Source organism: Lactuca saligna, chromosome 7, assembly GCF_052625555.1.
Source record: "Lactuca saligna cultivar CGN05327 chromosome 7, ASM5262555v1, whole genome shotgun sequence".
NCBI lineage: Eukaryota > Viridiplantae > Streptophyta > Magnoliopsida > Asterales > Asteraceae > Lactuca > Lactuca saligna.
This window is the reverse complement of record NC_136423.1, coordinates 55,759,036-55,779,582: the sequence shown is the minus strand read 5'-3', so window position 1 is coordinate 55,779,582 and position 20,547 is coordinate 55,759,036. Positions and strand designations below refer to the sequence as shown.

The 20,547-nt window shown below is 32.9% G+C and overlaps 3 protein-coding genes across 5 annotated transcripts; 2 read left to right on the top strand and 1 right to left on the bottom strand.

Annotated features, from left to right (window-relative positions):
- Positions 1-746: 746 nt before the first annotated feature.
- Positions 747-1,425, bottom strand: LOC145004365 (uncharacterized). Its single transcript, XM_078963260.1, has 2 exons — positions 998-1,425; positions 747-851 (listed from the first exon to the last, which is right to left on the bottom strand). Exons 1-2 carry the CDS (start codon positions 1,367-1,369, stop codon positions 834-836), a joined length of 390 nt encoding a protein of 129 aa, XP_078819386.1. The 5' UTR covers positions 1,370-1,425; the 3' UTR covers positions 747-833.
- Positions 1,426-7,813: 6,388 nt separating this feature from the next.
- Positions 7,814-11,655, top strand: LOC145006029 (putative cyclic nucleotide-gated ion channel 6). 3 transcript variants are annotated; one of them, XM_078965121.1, is made up of 7 exons: positions 7,814-8,106; positions 8,608-9,204; positions 9,276-9,488; positions 9,874-10,175; positions 10,295-10,406; positions 10,498-10,734; positions 10,808-11,655. In XM_078965121.1, exons 2-7 carry the CDS (start codon positions 8,671-8,673, stop codon positions 11,507-11,509), a joined length of 2,100 nt encoding a protein of 699 aa, XP_078821247.1. In that variant the 5' UTR covers positions 7,814-8,106; positions 8,608-8,670; the 3' UTR covers positions 11,510-11,655. The 3 variants fall into 3 exon arrangements, with proteins under 3 accessions (XP_078821247.1, XP_078821245.1, XP_078821246.1); XM_078965119.1 differs by having other exon boundaries at positions 8,599-9,204; XM_078965120.1 differs by having other exon boundaries at positions 7,814-8,110; positions 8,599-9,204.
- A 1,442-nt stretch (positions 11,656-13,097) lies between these two features.
- LOC145004772 (leucine aminopeptidase 1-like) lies at positions 13,098-16,041 on the top strand. Its single transcript, XM_078963759.1, has 9 exons — positions 13,098-13,515; positions 13,717-14,143; positions 14,231-14,425; positions 14,513-14,738; positions 14,814-14,940; positions 15,006-15,101; positions 15,160-15,237; positions 15,317-15,377; positions 15,473-16,041. The coding sequence occupies exons 1-9, from the start codon at positions 13,273-13,275 to the stop codon at positions 15,790-15,792; spliced, it is 1,773 nt and encodes a 590-aa protein (XP_078819885.1). The 5' UTR covers positions 13,098-13,272; the 3' UTR covers positions 15,793-16,041.
- The last annotated feature ends 4,506 nt before the right edge of the window (positions 16,042-20,547 follow it).

The window sequence follows — 20,547 nt, the reverse complement described above, 5'->3', positions numbered from 1 at the left end:
CTTTGGTTTTCCAGGACGTTCGCTCTGACAGACCAACTGTTTCGTCTGCATTGTCTATAGGAGCTGACCAGAAAAACCCATCATAGCCATCTGCATTGTCTTCGTTCACCATGGCAGTGAGTTCAGCAGTTTGATGTTCGGTTACTCCTGTGACTTTATATACCTGATTTGGAGTAGTTCTAACCTTCTGAAACACAACAACTTTTTCTTTAAGGACTGGCGATTTAGATTTAGACATGCGAGCGAATTCTACAGAATTTTCAGAAATCAGGTTTTTGTGGTTTGCAGGTTCGCTCTTGACAAATTCCGAATAGTCGACTTCATCCTCTACAGAAATCTCACTCATATCATCGTCCTCATTAAGTTCAGATGCGTTTTCAACATCGATATTGTTTTCTGAACTTAAGTTGGCACTCAATGAGTCAAATTTTTGTATGGTTTCGGTCTTGATTTTCAGCTTATCATTTTCATCCAGAAGATCTTTAAGCATGTCCTTATGGTCTTTGGATTTTATAAAAGATTCTATTTTGTCCAGACCATACATATAAGTAGGATTCACATCATCGAAAGATACAACACTTTCACAGTTGTATGCTTCTGCATCGATTTCATCCTCCTTAAACTCAAGGAAGGGTAAAATCATGCGATGTATCTTCTGCCCTATTTCACAATTCAGATGCAGTTGAGTAATGTTAGCATAAAGCCTTTTAGCGATTAAACAAAAAACATTCCTTTATTTTAACAATTTCAAATTGTCTCTTTGCAAATAAATGTTTTCATCTCTAGTCTTAATGATCTCCAACTCCTTCTGCTCAATCCACATCCTTCGCTCCTCACTCTTGGATGACACCCTGCTTATTTGGTCAGTCAAGTTAGAATTTGTGACCCGTGTTTGAGTCAAACAACTATCTAGATTTGAGATTCTTGAATTCAAGTTATTTAATTCCTTTTCATATGATTTCTGTGGAATTTTGAACGAAACAAAAAGAGATTGTACCTTCTTGATCAGTTCATCAAGTTCACTAATCTGCACACTGAGAGGTTTTGCTGTGAAGCATAAGTCCTCTCGCTCCTTGGCGTCTTCATTTCCACCATCAGTATTATATCCCCTCATGTGAGATATGTCAGTCACCATCAGACACTTTCCACTGCTTTCACCACCTCTTGCAACATAAGCCTTTCCGTGAGAAGGCTTTCTCACCTCATCATCTTCTGAGTCGATCGACCACACCTGTACGCCACCGAACTCGTCAGCCTCTGCCGAACCCTGTACAATAAGAACATTCATAGAAGGATTAGTAGCATCTTTCTTCCTTTTAATCTCCTCCAGCTTTTTCATAAGGATTGCCTCTTCATCTTTCTCAGTCATTTTCTTCAAAACACAATCTTTGGCATAATGATTCTTTCCTCCACAGTAATAACAGCTGACACCAGAATCCGCTTCAACCATCGTCTCTTTCTTTGGTTCTTCAGTCTTCGGCTCCTCCCTTACTTTTTCAGAACTGTAGCTTCCCTGCCAATTTCGGTTCTTATTGGTAGGAAACTTCTTCTTGATGAACCTTTTGGGATTGGACACCATCATAGAATAATCTTCTGAAGTTAGATCGTAGTCCTACAGGTTCAGATCTTCGTCTTCTACTGCATTCTTACTTTTAGACAGGAGGGCCAAGGACCCCAAGTTTGAGACCACACTTTTCTCTTGCATCACTATCTTTTCTTGGGATTTCAGAATTCTCACCAGTTTCGCCAGTGAATATGATTTGAACTGCTCGTGCGCTTTAACTGTAGACACAACAGCTCTCCATTTGGATCTTAAGCCATTCAGAAAAGTGACCTTCTGTTCAATAAGCTTCCTTTCGATATCATGTTTGATCATCTTGCTGAGAAGATGATTGAAGCGATCAAACGTCTATGTAACAGACTCATCAGTTTTTTGCTTGAACTCTCCAAACTCAGACAAAAGCAAGGTCTGAATTGAGTGCTCCAAATCTTCATCTGTGGAATACAGCTCTCGCAGCCGATCCCAGATTTCTTTAGCAGTACTGCAGGAACTCACCAATCTAAACGTGTCATATTGAAGAGAAAATCGAATCAGTCTTAATGCTTTGATGTTGCACTGAAACTTCTCCTTTTCGTCCTGAGCGACGTCTTTCACATCTTTTAACAAATCATTATACTCCTTTTGAGTTTTAATAATTCTGGATGTTCCTGAATGAGCAAATGGTCCAGACACAATGGCTTCCCATATTAGATACCCATTATCTTCAGATCCAATAACGTAGTCTTCGAAATGATGCGCCCAAACCTCGTAATCTTGAGTGTAAAGAATTGGAATCTTTGTTGTTGATCCAATACTGTTTGAGATGTTGATAGGATTGGATTGAGAATCATCCATGCTTGATCGTTTAACCTGTTGCAAGATCAGACTTGTAATATGTAATATTAGGGCAAAACGAATAAATAATGAGATACGTCAATTATGGAGTGACGGCTCAATAAATATCAGTTAATGCGGAATAAACCCTAATCACTTCTTTCACAGAAAGAGATGTGTATGAATTACACAGCCTCCTGCTCTGATACCAATTGAAAAGATATAAATTTCTTAGATCGTTTAGATCTTACACGGGTTTGGCAAAACGATTCAAACAAAGTAATAAATAAGAGATGGAATCAACAATATGCTTAATGATTCAAATGATTCAAGTCTCAGCAGAGCTCGACAAACAACTTCCGTTGTAGAGGCTTTAGGGTTTACAATCGATAAGAACAATGATCGCTATTAAATTATCTCTGAAATCTTACGTACTAAGATGCATGCAAGCATCTATAAATACTCAAACCCTAACAAATAAATCACGGATGGACAAGCCCAATCCGGATACAAAACAAGGCTAAGAGCCGAGCCCAAGACGCAACACCTTCTGGACCTAACAAATAAAATTAAAAATAATTTATGGTTTAATATTATTTATAATTGTTGTTATTGTTAATTAATTTTTTAAAATTTATTTGCTTAATGTTTTAATTTCTATCATTATAATTATTTAAAATATCAAACATTATTTTTTGATTTTGAAGGTAACAATATAATCATTTATATAGAGTTATATTTAACTATTGTTATTGTAAGTTATTCTAAGCTACTTATTTGAAAACCTTTAACAATTATAAAAATATCATTATGAAATATTTTAGTTAAATTGAGATTACAATTTAGTTTTTGCATTTATCACAATAATTTATCACTTTTAACTATTTACAAAATATTCTTTAGTTTTTTAAGTGAAACTGAAATGTATATTTAAGTTAACATTGTAATGTTATATTTATGTTCATAATTTAAGTATTTTGTCCAAACTGTTAAAAAGTTGTAGCTTTAAACTGATAATGGTTTACATTTAATATATTATTAAATGTACTAAATTAACTATAATATGTTAAAAGTTAAAGACATAACTTTATATGTAGAAGTAAATATATTATTTTAAAATTAAAATTTATTTATTTATAATTACACTTTAGGTTTGATATTTATTTAATAATATTAACCAACTTAGAATCATTATTAGAAAGACACTACATTTTATTACTTTTAACTATTTACAAAATATTATTTGGGTTGTTTAAATAAAACCAAAATTTATATTTAAGTTGACCATGTAATGTTATATATAAATTAATAATTTAGTATTTTATATAAATTGTTCCAAAATTGTATCTTTAAAATGATAATGGTTTACATCCAACAATATATTAAAACTAATAAATTAAGTATAATATGTTATAAATTAAAAAACATACCTTTATTAGTAAAAGTAAATATATTATTTTAATATTGAAATTTAGTTTATATATGATTACATTTTAGGTTTGATATTTAGTTAACCTAATTAACCAAATTATAATTATTATTAGAAAGAAATTGAAAAATTATAGGAGTTTCAAATTAATGTGGTGAAAGGAAAAATAGATGGGAGTTTCAAATGAATGTGGTGCAAGGAGAAATGTTTCATTTATAAGTATATAATGATAATGATGATTATATATGTTGTTATACTTCATGTATTAACATACATCATACTAATATATTTAATATTAAAAATGATATCGAAAATGAAAGTCAAATAGTTTTGAATTTAGACATTTTAATTTACATGGACAAATGATTTATATTTGAGATTGTATTTTCTTAAAAAGTTTGAATAATTATTGAAATTTATGATTCTTTAACTAAAGATATAGAGTAAGGCCCCGTTTGTTTACCTCTTAATTGAAAAATTAAGAGGTAACTTCTAAAACATTCAGATGTAGCTCGTTTGGTAACCTCTTAAAAAATACATCTGAATAAGATAAAAGGCTCTTAATTTTTCAGACTTATATCCTCGTCTGAATTTTTTTTTGACAAAACTGCCCTAGTTCACGTCTTTCTTTTCTTCTCTCTACCACGCCTCCACCTTTTTCTTTCTCATCGATGCACACTGCCAAATCCTCCATCGCCATCCGTTGAAGCTCCGTTCCTCCGTGCCATCTCCGTCGCAGGTGTCCTCTCCGTTCCTCCCTGCAATCGCCGCCGTCATCGGCTCTAGCTGTGCTCCACCCCTGCATCTCAGACGTCAAAGGATCGACTTCGGCATCCCTCAGGTCGCCGCACACCTCCTCCGTTGAGCATCCCCGTCATAAAGCACTTGGCACAGCCGCAACACACCTAATCTTCTTAAAATCGGTATTCTTCTTTATAATCTCATGTTTTCTTTTGATTTTCATGCTGAAACCAGTGAAATGGCCTTGAAATCAATTGTAAAACTTGTTGAAATGCTTGTAGTCGGCTCTAAAATTGTTGAATTTATGGTAATGTTGCTGAAATTATTTATTTGGTTTGAAATATGGTTTGATTATGATGAGATATTGTTGATTTTGGTTTGATTTTGATGAAATGTTGCTGATTTTTGATTGATTTTGATGAAATGTTGCTGATTTTGGTTTGATTTTGTTTGATTTATCAGCTATAGCTTCTTTCCCATGTTTATTTTATGTGTATATAAACCATTCGATGAAATTTAGGTGTGTATATAAACCATTCGATGAAATGCCTAAATGAAATTGTTTCAGCTTATGATTTATTTAAATTTCTCTGTCTTGAATCTTTTTGCAGAAAAGAAACCTTGGATGATAACAATTGTTTGTATGTAGATCTGTTAATATTCTATCTTAAAATGTTCAATGTGGAAAGAAACCTTGGATGATAACAATTGTTTGTATGTAGATCTGTTAATATTCTATCTTAAAATGTTCAATGTGGATGATAAAATCTAATGTATTCTTTGTTTTGTTGATATAGGTGATTGATAATGACCAAGATGCTATCAAGATGAGGGTGATAATGGATGCAATTTTCACTCTGATTTCTTTGATGTATTGTTGCAGTTTTTAAGTTCATTTGGATTTGTGCATTTGTATGTAGATATGTTAACATCAATTTATGTAATGTGATAATATTAGCATACAATTTAAAACAAAACAATTTTGATTGTTATAATTGGATAGATTTCTCAAATATTTAGGTTTGATTGTTAATTTTGATTTATGTTTAAGTTGGATTTTGTATGGTGTTTTTATAATTTTGCAAAAAATAACACAGAAGGGTAAAATGGTCATTTTTATAATGAAGCACAAAAATTCAGAGGTTCTAAACAAACAACATTTTTAAAATTCAGATCTTAAAAATTCAGATCCTCTTAGAAATTCAGATCTTAAAAATTCAGATCTTACCAAACAGCACCTAAGTAAAATCGTTAACATGTTTTATGAAGTGTTGCACCCAAACCACTCGATCCGTATTACATTTACAATTTTTTTTAAAAGCTATATATTCAACAATTAAAACGACACTATTTTTTTTCTTTCAAAAAAGTCACTCATAATTTTAAAAATTCATATTTAAATAACTAGTTTTTTAAAAAAATAAGGTTTTTAATTTTTTTTTCATAATACAACATAATTTCTGATCATGAAACACAATTTTTTAATAGTTATAGGTGAAAATGGTTCATTTTTTTGTTAAACCAAAATCAGATTGGAAGTTTTATTTTGTATTTTGAAAAATAACCAAACCATTTGTTTTTTATTTCGGTTTAAGTTTTTCGTTTTTTTCTAATATATTTTTTGGGTTTTGTTTTTTTATTTCATAGATTTTTTCATCAACAAATGTTGCTAGAATTTAACAAAAATAAATAATCTGTTAAAACATAATACAAGAGAAAGTTTGTTCACATATAATCATCGAATTTTTTTAGAGGGAAACAAATTTCGACTTTGTTCACATTTAACCACTAAATTTTTTTTCATTATCTATTTGTGACTGAAATATTAAAACTGTTCACATTTGCTTTGAGGTGATAGACATAAAACAAAAATATATTAAAAAGAAACAACAATATATAAGATTTTTTCCGTTATTGTTTACAATAAGATTTTAAGAAAAAATTTGAAAAAAACTTGTAAGAATGGTTGGAGTGGGCAACACCCACCCATGTTTTTAGAAGAGAAAAGAAGAAAATGAGTGTTATAGGAAGTTGTGGTGATAACAGGAGATTTATAACGCGCAAAAATAGGGAGGAGGGATGTGTTTGTGCCGTTACCACGACGTTCAGACTTGGCCATGTCAGAAAAACGGCTGAGCGTTGCCCACACCGTTTAATCTAAATAAAACTTTTAAGTACTTCCAACTTTAGCTTTTAGGAGAAAGCTTGAAAAAAAAAACAACATTCAATAGCAACGGCTTCTAACTTTTAGCTTAAACAACAAACTTCAAATCCAAAACCTACTTTAAAAAATGCTTAACAAAAGAAAAACTTTTAGAATTTTACAAATTAACTTAATTATCCTTTTGTAAAATTATGTTTATGCTTTATATTTTCCAAAGATGTCTTTTTATGCAATTATACATGTTTAAAAAGCTTTTAACTATTTTTTCCTTAAACTCATAAACAAATAAAAACTTCATCTTCTAGCTTTTAGCTTTCGACTACTAGCTACCAATTAGTTTTGACGACCACGTGTAATATGTAACAACTTTTCGTTAAACGTTGCTTGATAAGTAACTTGTGGATTAAGAGCTTCTTAATTTAAATAAAACTACAAATTCTTAGTGTTGGACAAAGTTTTTTTTTTTTTTCGGGATTTTCTTAAAAGTTAGAAGCTTCCAAAAGTTGTATATCAAAGACACCCAACATGCCCAATGTTTGTTTAAATGTTACTCTTTCCAACAAGATTGTACAAAATGAGCCGAGTCAAATTTAACTATTTATATTTTAGTTTTCGATTTTAGAGTTTTTGAAAACCTTTTTCTAATTTGATTTGGAGTAAACAACGATTTTTTTTTCTTTTTAAATTTTAAAACAATTCCATTTTATATTTTTCAAAACAAAAGACCCAAATTTTATTCTATCCAATCAAAAATGTTTTTATACTAGGAACTAAACATATATAAAATTTATGTTAGGTGTTGTTTGACAAACTATCTAAAAACTAACTAATAATTGATAAAAAAAAAATAATGTTTTATAAAAATAATTGAAAAGATAGTTGAAATATATAAAAGTATATAAAAAACATGTAAAATATTGACCTTTTTTATAACTAATAAAATTAAGTTTAGCATATTAAAAAAATAATTCAATAAGGTCATTTATACATTAATCTGAATAACTTTTTTTTTTAAATATAACTTGTAAATTATTTTTTATAGTATATATTATGATTTTTTTTAGGAATATTAGCAACTTATTAAGGACTTGAGGGCTTAGCTTGAGTTCATACAAAACTCCAGGGTTATCTACACAAATTTAACCCCCTCCCCCAACGCTCCCCAACCTTCCTTACCGGCAGCTTCTACCAGCTGGGTGCTCTCTGACATACTTTCCGCTAGCCACTACTCTTTTTGCTCCGATCTCTTCATCAAACAAATTTGGAGATTTCTTCGTGTTTTCAGCTTCTCTATCGCTTCATTTTGTATGAAACTTCCATATATCCGGCGCGACAGTTATCACTCTTCTGGTGTCGGTGATGCTTTAATCCGGCGGTGTGGTTGTCCCTGAAAGTCTAGTAAGTATGATTTTCACCGATCTTTCTAACTTACACTCAAAAAGCTTTCGTTTGATGTAATTGATGACTGTATCTGACTTCGCTAGCTTCCTTTTTTATTAGGTCAGAATTCAGATTTATTTGAGCTATCGTATTTACATTTCTGTTGGCGATTTCATTTGTTTGTAAGGTTAACGCTCTCATAGGCATAGCTATTAATAAATTTGGGGATAGTAGATATGATAATCAAGTGAAATTGAAGAATTAGGTTTGGTTTTGAAAACTGAAATCAGTGTTATCATGTAGGATTTTGTGGTTGTAATTTTACAGTTATATATGAATCTAGATGTTGATCTCACTTGATGTGGATAGAATATAATAAAAACGTAGTCAATGAATGAGGATGAAATTAAACAATAATGAGGAAAGAGGATGCTAATTTTGACAATATGTAATTGATTATTTATTAATATCAACCCAAGAAGATATTAATGATGATAATTTTGTGCATAGATTCTGCAGTTTCCCATTTGAAGGTTGAAAGATTTGGATTCAAGATCATCATCAATTCCAATTCCAATTCCAATGAACAAATACGGATTCGAGGGTATAAGTACAACCCGTCCAACTCACCCAATTCCCACCTCAAAATCCTTCAAAAACGGAATCAGAAAAGGATCAGAAAGCCTGAAATCCATAGGTAGATCACTAGGGTTTGGCGTTTCACGTGCTGTGTTCCCCGAAGACCTCAAAGCCTCTGAAAACAAAATCCTAGACCCTCAAGATACATTCCTACTCACATGGAACAAATACTTTGTTGCCTCATGTATTCTCGCAGTTTCCATAGACCCACTTTTCTTCTATCTTCCGGTTTTCGATGAATCAAAAACATGCCTTGGGATTGATAACAACTTGGCTATTATCGCTACAACTTTGAGAACTGTTGTGGATGCGTTTTATATTATTCATATGGCCCTTCAATTCCGCACTGCTTACATTGCCCCTTCATCTAGGGTTTTTGGACGCGGTGAACTTGTGATTGATCCCGGCCAAATTGCTAAGAGATATATGAGGTGGTATTTTATAATCGATTTCCTTGCGGTTGTTCCCTTGCCTCAGGTTAGATAATTAATGTGTGTTTGTGGTTTTTCAAGGACTCTGATAATTACTTAGATTTTCCAATTTTGTAGATTGTTGTGTGGAGATATCTACATACATCAAGAGGTTCGGACTTATTAACTACAAAACAAGCTTTGCTTATTATCATACTCCTTCAGTACATTCCAAGATTTGCAAGAATCGTCCCTTTAACATCAGAACTCAAAAGAACCGCGGGTGTGGTTGCTGAAACCGCATGGGCCGGTGCTGCTTACTACTTATTGCTCTACATGCTCGCCAGTCATGTTAGTCAAATGCAAAAAATAGCAACTTACTTTCGTTATAGCAATATAGCATTCTATTTTCATATTCTATACTTTAAAAATTCGGTAAATTACACGGATGGTCCATGTGGTTTAGGGTAATCTGCATGTTTGGTCCCTGGTAACTTTTTTTAACTCTAACTGTCCATATTTTATATTTTTGTTGCACGCTTGGTCCTGGTAGATCAGTGTTTTTAGAACGGACAGGGACCAAGCATGCAACAAAAATATTAAGTAGGGACGGTCCGAGTTTAAAAAAAAGTTGTTAGGGACCAAACACACAGATTACCCTAAATCACAGGGACCATCCGTGTAATAATAAAAGTACAATGTCGTAATTGACTAATTGGAAGTTTTGTGTTTTCAGATAGTTGGGGCGTTTTGGTATTTATTGTCTGTAGAACGAAAGGATACGTGTTGGCAAAGAGCTTGTGAAAGGAAGCATTTTAATAAGAATTTTTTGTACTGTGGGAATGAACGCATGGCGGGTTATGACAGGTGGCACGATGTTAGTGGCCAGATTTTGACAGATGCTTGCTCTACTGAAGGTGATAATCCGCCGTTTGATTTTGGGATTTTTGAACAGGCGTTGTCGTCAGGGATTGTTTCTTCCAAAAAGTTTGTTTCAAAGTACTGTTATTGCCTCTGGTGGGGCCTACAGAATTTGAGGTATATAACTATATTCTATATTTATTTATTTTTTGGAATTGTTATTTAAATAAATGAAAGTATGATGCTATTTTTTACATTTAAAGAATGAGAGTTTTGTTTTTGTTATTCTATGGCAGCACACTTGGTCAGGGGCTTGAAACCAGCACTTATCCTGGAGAGTCTATATTCTCCATTGCATTAGCAATATTTGGGCTCATTCTCTTTGCTCTTTTGATAGGGAATATGCAGGTTTAATACATATATGAGAATCTTAGTTTGTGATTCATCATTGATTAACAGATTAAGAGTTGTTTACTTGTTTTATACTATATAATAACAGACGTATCTTCAATCTCTTACAATCCGACTTGAAGAAATGAGAGTGAAGAGACGTGACTCAGAACAATGGATGCATCATCGATTACTTCCACAAGATCTCAGAGAACGTGTGAGACGCTATGATCAATACAAATGGTTAGAAACGCGAGGAGTTGATGAAGAAAATTTGGTTCAGAATCTACCCAAGGATCTCAGAAGAGACATAAAACGTCATCTTTGTCTAGGTTTAGTCAAGCGGGTAAGAACATTTTAGATCCATGATCAAAAAGTGAAATTTTCGTTAACGATTTAATTCCTATCGAAATTTGCAGGTTCCGTTGTTTGAGAACATGGATGAGACGTTACTAGATGCGATTTGTGAACGATTGAAACCGTGTTTATACACGAACAATACTTACATAGTTCGAGAAGGAGATCCGGTGGATGAAATGCTCTTCATAATACGTGGTCGTCTCGAGAGCGCCACCACAGACGGCGGAAGAAGCGGTTTCTTCAACAGCGGGTTTCTAAAAGAAGGAGATTTCTGCGGGGAGGAGCTTCTAACATGGGCGTTGGACCCTAAATCCGGAGCTAACCTTCCGTCTTCCACTAGAACAGTCAAAGCGTTGAGAGAAGTCGAAGCGTTTGCCCTACCGGCCGACGAATTGAAATTTGTTGCCGGTCAGTTCCGGCGGCTTCACAGTCGACAGGTACAGCACACTTTCCGATTTTACTCACAGCAGTGGCGGACTTGGGCGGCGTGTTTCATTCAGGCGGCCTGGCGGAGGTATTCTAAACGGAAGATTTTGGAGCAGCGGCGGAAGGAGGAAGAGGAAGCGGAATTGGCTGCGCGTAAAAATGGAGGTGGTGGTGGTGGTGGAAGTTCTTATAGCCTTGGAGCTACTTTTTTGGCGTCGAGATTTGCCGCTAATGCTCTTCGTGGAGTTCACCGGAATCGGAACCTGAAGAGTGCTCGGGAATTGATGAAGTTGCAGAAGCCTCCAGAACCGGATTTCACTGCAGACGCTGATTAGTTTGTTGCATCATGTGCTTGTACATTAACAAACTTATACGTATGCTTTTATGAGTTGTAAGGTACAACTTGCTAATGCATGTAGGATGTTATCTTATGTAAGGTCGAGGACATATTCAGTTAACTAACTTATTTTACTTTTTCTTACTGATGTTAGTTATTTTTTATATATGTTTATGTAACAAAGGTAATTTTTTTATTAAATTAAAGCTTTTGTTAGAATATATAATATATAATTACACAGATTGGTAAAACTTTATTCTAATTTATATTTTCATAAAAATATGTAAGTCTATTATATAGAAAAATCATGAACTTTTCAATTGATTTGGTTGTTACTAGCCAAAAATTAACGGGTTTTTTTTTTTTTTCAAAAATAGTTACAAATCGAAAGCCATTAACTTCACTCACGATTTGGGCTTCACCAACTAGGATTTGGCTTTGTCGGAGTAAAGTTGGGCTCATATTCTGATCATGGGCCGGAAACATAGAATAACCTAAATGTTAAAAATAACTCAAAATTTCATACGTTTTAAAATAAAGAAATCATCATTACTCTTTCTAATTGTTTAATAACATTATTCTTATGAAAACTTTGTAAGTTATCTACTTATTTAATGTTTTAATCATATTTTATTAGGTTTATACATTAAGGATAAGTTTATATATGATTTTTGGAATAAAAAAAAAATGTTAGAGCCATTGAACTTTGTGAACACCTCTAAGCTACCTAAGTGATATGTATCATGCACCCAGTTACAGTGGCAAAACCCAGGGGGTTCAGCAGTAGCATGTGCTACTCCTTGAATTTCTAGCACAACGTAAAAATTTTGAAAATTTTCCTGACAAGTAAATTTTTCGACGTTCTACCCCCAATCTGCCTAGTTATGTACAAGTAAAAATTGTATCCTGATGTATGCTTACCCCCCTGGTGAGTTCATGGTGGAAAAGAGGGGAGCATCCGGACAAATGTTGGTGTACTTTTCTTATCTTTAGCTCAAGGGTTTTATCCTATTAGGTTTATCTTGACAAAAACGACAGTCTTACCAATGAAAATCTGGACGAGTATCCAATTGAATGCTTCTTTAACAATTATGTACTCTTTTGTCCGTCTTTAAAAGTTTATCTCACTGGGTTTTCTTTTATCAATGTTTTAATGAGACACTTCATGTATGGTTATTTCCTTCGCTCAAAACATCCAAATCCTACTTTTTTATCCTTCAACTAGAGTTTTTGTACCAAATGGTTTTCTCTAACAAGATTTTTAACGAAATGAATCTTTGATGTATTATCTAGAAGATGCATGACGAATAAATACAAATATAACTCAATGTAAATCTAAGCATCCAAGTGGGAGTAACTTTAACTCATAGTGTAATTAGGAGTTGGTTTACCCGACCCTTGCTCAATATATATAGTGATTTTTATGTATTTCTAAATCTATTTGAAACACGTATACTATAAAACGAAAATGTTGAAATGAATAGCTTAGTTTCTAGATTTTTTTAAAAATAAAATAATATATTTTTTTCAATTATACTGTTAAATATGATTTTTAAGGTCTTGAGAATGGACCTCAAAAAAAAAAAAAAAAAGTTTGCGAAATGCGACATTATCTTTGAAGCAGAGAGAAACGCCGAATGATATGCTTAATGCTTTGCTTGTAACGTGCATCAATCTCATCGAATTATCGTTCTCTCATCTTCCACATTGACTCTTTCCTTCCTGCCTTCATATACACACTTCACTTGCTTAAATTTGAAAATGGCAGCTCCCATTAGACTAGCATCATGTTCCTCTCTTACTCTGCTTGCTTCAACTTCTTCGTCTTCCTTCATTTTCACCAAGTTTAGATCTATTCCGAATCTGCGCTTTTCATTTTCAGTCTCTACTGCTGCAATTTCTGTAAATCCCTTGTTCTGTTCTCGAAGAGCGACACGTATGGCTCATACAGTTGCCAAGGCGACTCTTGGCCTCACTCATCCTGCCGAAATCGAAGCCCCCAAGGTCCCACTCTCAAACTTGTTCTTTCTTTTGACTTATTAATGCACTTAAACTGTTCGACGAATTGCTTATCATTTTGTGTGCGTCTATCTGTCTAAGAAATTAACCAATAAGCATACACAATTACACACTATCCTAATTTCATAACCTTTACTGATTTCCTATCCTAATCTGATAATCTCTCTCTTTTCTGAAACACGAAAGATCTCTTTAGCTACAAAAGACATCGATTTGGTCGACTGGAAAGGAGACATTCTAGCAGTTGGTGTAACCGAAAAAGACATGATAAAAGACGAAAACTCAAAGTTCCAAAATCTTCTCCTGAAGAAGCTCGATTCCCAATTAGATGGATTATTATCTGAAGTATCAACCGAGGAAGACTTCACAGGAAGAGTAGGACAATCAACTGTTCTTAGACTTCCGGGTCTTGGTACCAAACGGGTCAGCTTAATTGGGCTTGGAAAACCCCCAATAACTTCATCTTCTTCCATTTCTGCTTATCGAAGTCTTGGTGAATCTGTCGCTTCATCTGCTAAAGCTTCTCAAGCTAACAATGTCGCTGTTGCTCTTGCTTCTTCACAAGACTTAACTCCTGAATTGAAGCTCACTACAGCTTCAGCAATTGCAACCGGTATATTGATATTCCATTCAAGAAATAACAACCTCCTTTATATTTTCTTTATATATCATCTTAATTTCATTTTTTTTTCTATTATAGGTGCATTGTTAGGGACATACGAAGATAACAGATTTAAATCCGAGTCGAAGAAACCTTCTCTCAAGTCAATTGACTTTCTTAACCTTGGAGGTGGACCCGAATTAGAAAAGAAACTCAAGTACACAGAGCATGTTTGCTCAGGGGTAATTTTGGGAAAAGAGCTTGTGAATGCACCTCCCAATGTACTTACCCCTGGTTCGTTATCCTCTCATTTTCAATTGTTGATGGAGACATAGAGTTAAAATGTGGTTTTTCATTTTTCTTTTTTAATGATTGTAACAGGGGTATTAGCGGAAGAGGCTGAAAAGATTGCTTCAACATATAGCGATGTTTTTAGTGCAAAAATTCTTGACACAGAGCAATGTAAAGAGTTGAAAATGGGTTCTTTTCTTGGTGTTGCTGCTGCTTCTGAAAACCCTCCTAAATTTATACATTTATGTTATAAACCTCCCACTGGATCCATTAAAACCAAACTTGCATTGGTGGGGAAGGGGTTGACTTTTGACAGGTTCATAATCATCATCATCATCATCATCATCATTGATTGATGAAATTAAATTTTAGAATTTATTTGTTGTTGTAGTGGTGGTTATAACATCAAGACTGGGCCTGGTTGTTTAATAGAGCTGATGAAGTTTGACATGGGCGGCTCTGCGGCGGTTTTAGGTGCTGCAAAAGCTCTTGCGCAAATTAAACCACCAGGGGTAGAGGTAAATTTATTTATTTAATTATTATTTTTAAATGTATATTTATATATTTTATATTGGTATTTCAGGTTCATTTTATTGTAGCAGCTTGTGAGAATATGATAAGTGGGACAGGTATGAGGCCTGGGGACATATTAACAGCTTCAAATGGGAAAACAATTGAGGTAAATTTTTTTCATTGGTTCCTTTGTTAGAGAGAAGGGTAATATGGTCATTTTTCAGGTTAACAACACGGATGCAGAAGGTAGACTTACCCTTGCTGATGCGCTAGTATATGCTTGTAACCAAGGTGTAGATAAGGTAAGGTATATATATATATTTCTTTCTATTTTATGGAAAAAGACGAAAATGCCCTCATGATCATTAATTTTTTGTGTAGATTGTTGATTTGGCGACACTGACTGGAGCATGTATAGTTGCTCTTGGGCCTTCAGTTGCAGGTAGTAATAATAGATAAAAGGGCAAATAAGTAATTTCAACTCGAAATTTATGAAAACAATCACATGGTGGTTTTTTTTGACTCTTTTTTTTTCAGGGATCTTTACACCGAATGATGAACTAGCGAAAGAGGTGGTTGCCGCCTCGGAAGTGGCCGGAGAAAAACTTTGGAGGTTGCCGATGGAGGAGAGTTACTGGGAGTCAATGAAATCAGGGGTGGCTGATATGGTGAACACTGGCGGCCGCCAGGGTGGCTCTATTACTGCCGCCCTTTTCTTGAAACAGTTTGTTGATGAAAAAGTGGAATGGTTGCATATTGACATGGCTGGACCTGTTTGGAATGATAAGAAGAAAGCAGCGACAGGTTTTGCTGTTCCTACTTTGGTCCAATGGGTTGTTGCCAACTCATCATCTTAAACTTCATGTCTTTTAATTTTTATTAGATAGATGGAAAAGTTTGTTGTTTTGATAAAAAGAAACTAAATGCTTCAACATGATTGAAAATTTGGACTTTCTTAGAAAAAAATTGAGAGATTATGAGATATTGTTCACCCAACTAAGAAGGCCCACACGCTACTCCACAAAATGGCTTTTGGGATGATATATGTATAGTGTCGGGCAAACTCAATAGATGTGGAAAACAAATCCCAGATTCATATTTACTTACGCGACTTATGTCACTAAAAAAATATGTCAAAACCATTAATATAAATATTCGCAAACCAATCATTATTTTGCAAAACTAAAATTTCGCAAAAGTGATCCATTTTCACATGCCGTATCAAGATGATATATGTGCTTTTCCTCAATCAAATACAATCTCAATTGAAAATATGGAAAAAGAACACAAAAATATACTCATTAATAAATTTAAATTTCATGAAACCCTTATTGATTCTTCAAAGAAAGAACACTCCAACATATATATATAATCATTTATAAAACTGTATTGTACCGATGTGAGATATACTAACATAAGATGAGTTCTGTTTGACTATTTTTCAATGTTGGAGCTGTGGTGAACACTGTTCAGAAAGCAACACCCCATGGTCGGATTCCAATGAACATTGCCCTCAGTAGGTACCAAGTGGCAGAGTCATTGGCGGCGGTCCCACCAAACCTAAGGATTGCGTCAATTCCTTCGGACACATTGTTTCACTCTAAAAACCGTTAAATAAAGCATTTTTTGGCATTTGCATAAACATAACGAAAATAATTGTATCTTATATCCAACCGGATTTGTCTCAATAACATAATAACATAACAAAGTATTATAAGTATCATGTGTTTGAGATTTTGATTAGGCTTATGATTAGAATTGTTTTTTTTGGATTATCCCAGGATCTTAATTCATGTAACCCTAGACTTAAGGTTGAATTACAAATTTAGAAAGTGGTTTATACATGATCCTCAAAAGTATTCTAAGTTTTATTGTTATTCGAATCCTTAATTCTAACAGAATTTCATGATAATATAAGCTTTCTTTCTATTATTTTAAAAATAGAATAATTTGACAATACAAACTTTCCGATTATAATCATTTTACGGTTATAATTTTCAACAATCTAGCAAGTGCAATAGGGATGCATAATGTAGGACACGTGATGATTAAAGCTTATTGGGAGGATGAATCAAGCATTCATAACAATTAGTACACGATTCATGCGAATTCACTAAAGTACAACCACAGATGCATAATAAACAATCCTTGATGCCTTAACAACTATACTTTTGTACAAACCACCAAGGTAAAGCAAATATGCATAGTAACCCATCCTTAATGAATGATACAAAAACATTACTTTCAAAACGTCTATATTTTATATAATTATACTTGTATTTTACGTAATTTAGTACAAACAAACAAGATATAACAATAAATGCATACCTTACATGTGATCCATCTTAAACCATATCCGAATGAGTGACACAACACATTCATTTCAAAAAGTCCATACTTTATATGATCAATACTTTTATTTTATGTACTTTATGACAAACCGACAATGTACAACCACGAATGCATAAAGTACAACACACGATGCATTTCAAACTATGGTAACTAACGAGGCAAAGCATCCAAATGGTCGACTATTTATACACTTTAGGGCAAGCCAACAAGGTACAAACTATAAATACATAACGTACAACATGTGATGCATCTTAAATTATCGGAATGAATGAAACAAAACATCATTTCAAACTATATTATTGCGATTATAGTTGTATGTCGTTGAGTTCGGTTTAAGGTACAACCATGAATGCATATCGTACAACACATGAGGCAGAGGTGTTGTTATTTATGTATCGTGACATTGAAATTGGATGGTTTTGTAATTTTGTTTTGTTTCATTAAAATGGCCGAACCTTGTTCACTCTGCTTTTGTTCAATGCTTTACCAAACACTTCGAGTTAAAACTGGATATAGCCGGTAATACTACCGGTTCTCGGAGTCATCACCTTCGCTAGATATCAATTTCACTCCCTCTACTTTCAATTAACATGCTACAAACACCCTCCACTATGTAAAATGACAATAACTATCTTATTTAAGAAAATCAACGCTGATTGGTCATAAATGTAACCAGTCAAATGACTTGATAATATAATAATCCAAATTCAACTTAAGAGGTCACCTTTTTGATACCAATATACAGCTCAAAATAGACTTCAAGATGACACCTGGCTAATTAGAAAAGTTTAATTTTTTTTTTAATTAGTTTTGTATTAAGAATCGTAAGCGTAATAAAATTAGAATGTATTGTTTAGGGTGGATCCAAAACAAAATGGCAAGATAACATTTGTAATTTTAGGAGAAATACGTTGGAAAAATTATACTATATCGAAAATTCTCTTAAAAAATTTTCATCGTGTCAAAAAAGTTCAAGGAGTAAAATATCTTGGGCTCCCACTAAGATTCGTTACTGAGATGATTACAAAACCCGCTCATGAACCATATGTCTCTTTTTGTTTTCTGCTCGTGTGTAGCTAGCTTTTATATAATGTATTTGTTCGAAAAAAGTTAAGATTTATAGATGATAGAAAGGTTGTTAAAATGACTTAAAAAATAACGTCATATATTTTAAGGGATGAATGCATGCATGCTACCATAGTTAAAAGGTGAATAACACTCTACACATCCATTAACTATTGACAGTAAAAGAAAATCTTATACAAGTTACTGTTAAGAATTTTTTTTAGAACAACAAAAATTATATTAAAACACTAGAAAGAAACTAGAGAAAACAAAACAATTACAACATAACATAAGAATGAGTTTGGTTCCAATACATCTAATCCATCTTCATTAGATTTTATTAAAACACTAACAAGAAGTTAGAGAAAACAAGACACTTAGGTGTTGTTTGTTTTTTTGAAACAAAAATAAATAAAGTCTGCGGACCACCTTTGCAACCCTCTGCAGTAGAAGAGGTGAACCAAATGACTGCAAACTGTAATAACAAGTGTGTTTGTTTTTTAACATCCGCATGCTGTTGCAGATATTAAAAATTAAAATAAACTAATTTTATAATCCGAAAATAGTTTTTTAATATAAAAAATTTAATAATCTATGACATTTCGGCAAGAATTTATAATATTTCAGCAAAAAATAATGATATTTTAACAATATATATATATATATATATATATATATTTTAGCATAAAATAATGATATTTCATCAAAAAATTATTATTATTTAATATAAAAAATCAACAAGAATAAACAAACAAAACAAAATAATGTGAAATAAGATTTCAGCAATATATATTCAATATTTTAGCAAGAAAAAAAAAAGAAAAAGAGGAGGTAGGAAGAGACAAAACAAATGTTGCGCTAAGAAGAACACGCGCAGAGGTTTTTTAATTCGAAGACTTCTGAAAAACAAACAACTGTGAGATGAAAAGTGTTGCACGTGTGCTGCGCCGCGCAACAATAAGAGGTCTGAAGATGTTTTTTTTTTTTCCAAAAAACAAATAATATAAACTCTCTAGTCTATGCAACTTAGTAGAACTCTAAAGAAAACATACATTTGATTTCTAAGTTGGTTTCTTATTTTGTCGAGCCAGTGGATTGAACTAGGGAACCCAAACGAGAGTTCCTATTCTGTGATCGCACCCAAGACGCAGACAAGAACCAGATCCAAGCAATCCTCAAACTTCGAACTCAAACATAATCGAAACTTTGATTTTGTTCTTCGGTCACGACGTGACAATTAGATGGTCATGATGTGAAGACGATTATTCGGGATTCTCATAAGGTTTGAGTATTTTGAACTTTTATAGCTTAGAGGTGTATATCTCATCTATCTATAAACCATAATTATAGCACTTTATTTATATAAAGGTGATTTAAAACCCTAGAGATAAATACCAGTGTTACAGAAATCGGCATTGGCACCCGATTAATCGGCGATTAATCGTTTAGCGACCTTGAACCGATTACGATTAGGGTGCTTGGCAGAAATTGGTCAAACTTGGGCTTGGCGGGTCTTTGCGATCATAGGCGGAAAATATTTAAAAAATTCAAAATTTTTAATTTTTAAATATTACACCAAAAATTTTTGTTTTGAAATTTTGAAGTTTTGAAATTTTAAAATATTATACTAAAATGTTCAAATTTTCATATTTTTAAAATTTAAAATTTTCAAATAGTTAATTTTTTAGGAAATATTAATTTTTTAAATAATTTTATTTATAATTTATGATCCTTGATTAATCGCTTATCGTCTGTCGACTACTGAGCTACCGCCGAACGATTTTTACAATCTTGATAAATACCAAATAAAACTATAATTATATATGGTATTCAAATCATTATAGAATATTCCATATTTCATTTATTTACTATCAATTAGTTAAATTATTAATTAATAAATAAAACAACCCCCTCAAATAAATATAATTACATATCTACTTCTATTTGTTCTTATGTGTAACCCAAAATAACAATATTATTTATAGTAATATTACATTGCTTTGTTATAGCTATGGGAACTATTCTCCATTAACTCCCATTTACATTTAGACATTGACAATTAGTCGGTCTAATACTTACGAGGAACAACAGTGAGTAACAGTTCAACGCAACTACTATACAATAAATTGACAAAATAAAAGAAATTTTTAATGATGTTATGAGAACATCACAAAGGTTTATAGGAGATATGAGTT

Excerpts from the sequence above, each read along its gene's own strand:
- LOC145006029 (XM_078965121.1), top strand. The coding sequence starts at position 8,671 with ATGAACAAATACGGATTCGAGGGTATAAGTACAACCCGTCCAACTCAC. Across the intron at positions 9,205-9,275 it reads CGGTTGTTCCCTTGCCTCAG|ATTGTTGTGTGGAGATATCT; the intron begins GTTAGATAATTA and ends CCAATTTTGTAG. Across the intron at positions 10,407-10,497 it reads TTTTGATAGGGAATATGCAG|ACGTATCTTCAATCTCTTAC; the intron begins GTTTAATACATA and ends ATATAATAACAG.
- LOC145004772 (XM_078963759.1), top strand. The coding sequence starts at position 13,273 with ATGGCAGCTCCCATTAGACTAGCATCATGTTCCTCTCTTACTCTGCTT. Across the intron at positions 14,426-14,512 it reads TCCCAATGTACTTACCCCTG|GGGTATTAGCGGAAGAGGCT; the intron begins GTTCGTTATCCT and ends TGATTGTAACAG. Across the intron at positions 15,238-15,316 it reads GTAACCAAGGTGTAGATAAG|ATTGTTGATTTGGCGACACT; the intron begins GTAAGGTATATA and ends TTTTTTGTGTAG.
- LOC145004365 (XM_078963260.1), bottom strand. The coding sequence starts at position 1,369 with ATGACTGAGAAAGATGAAGAGGCAATCCTTATGAAAAAGCTGGAGGAG.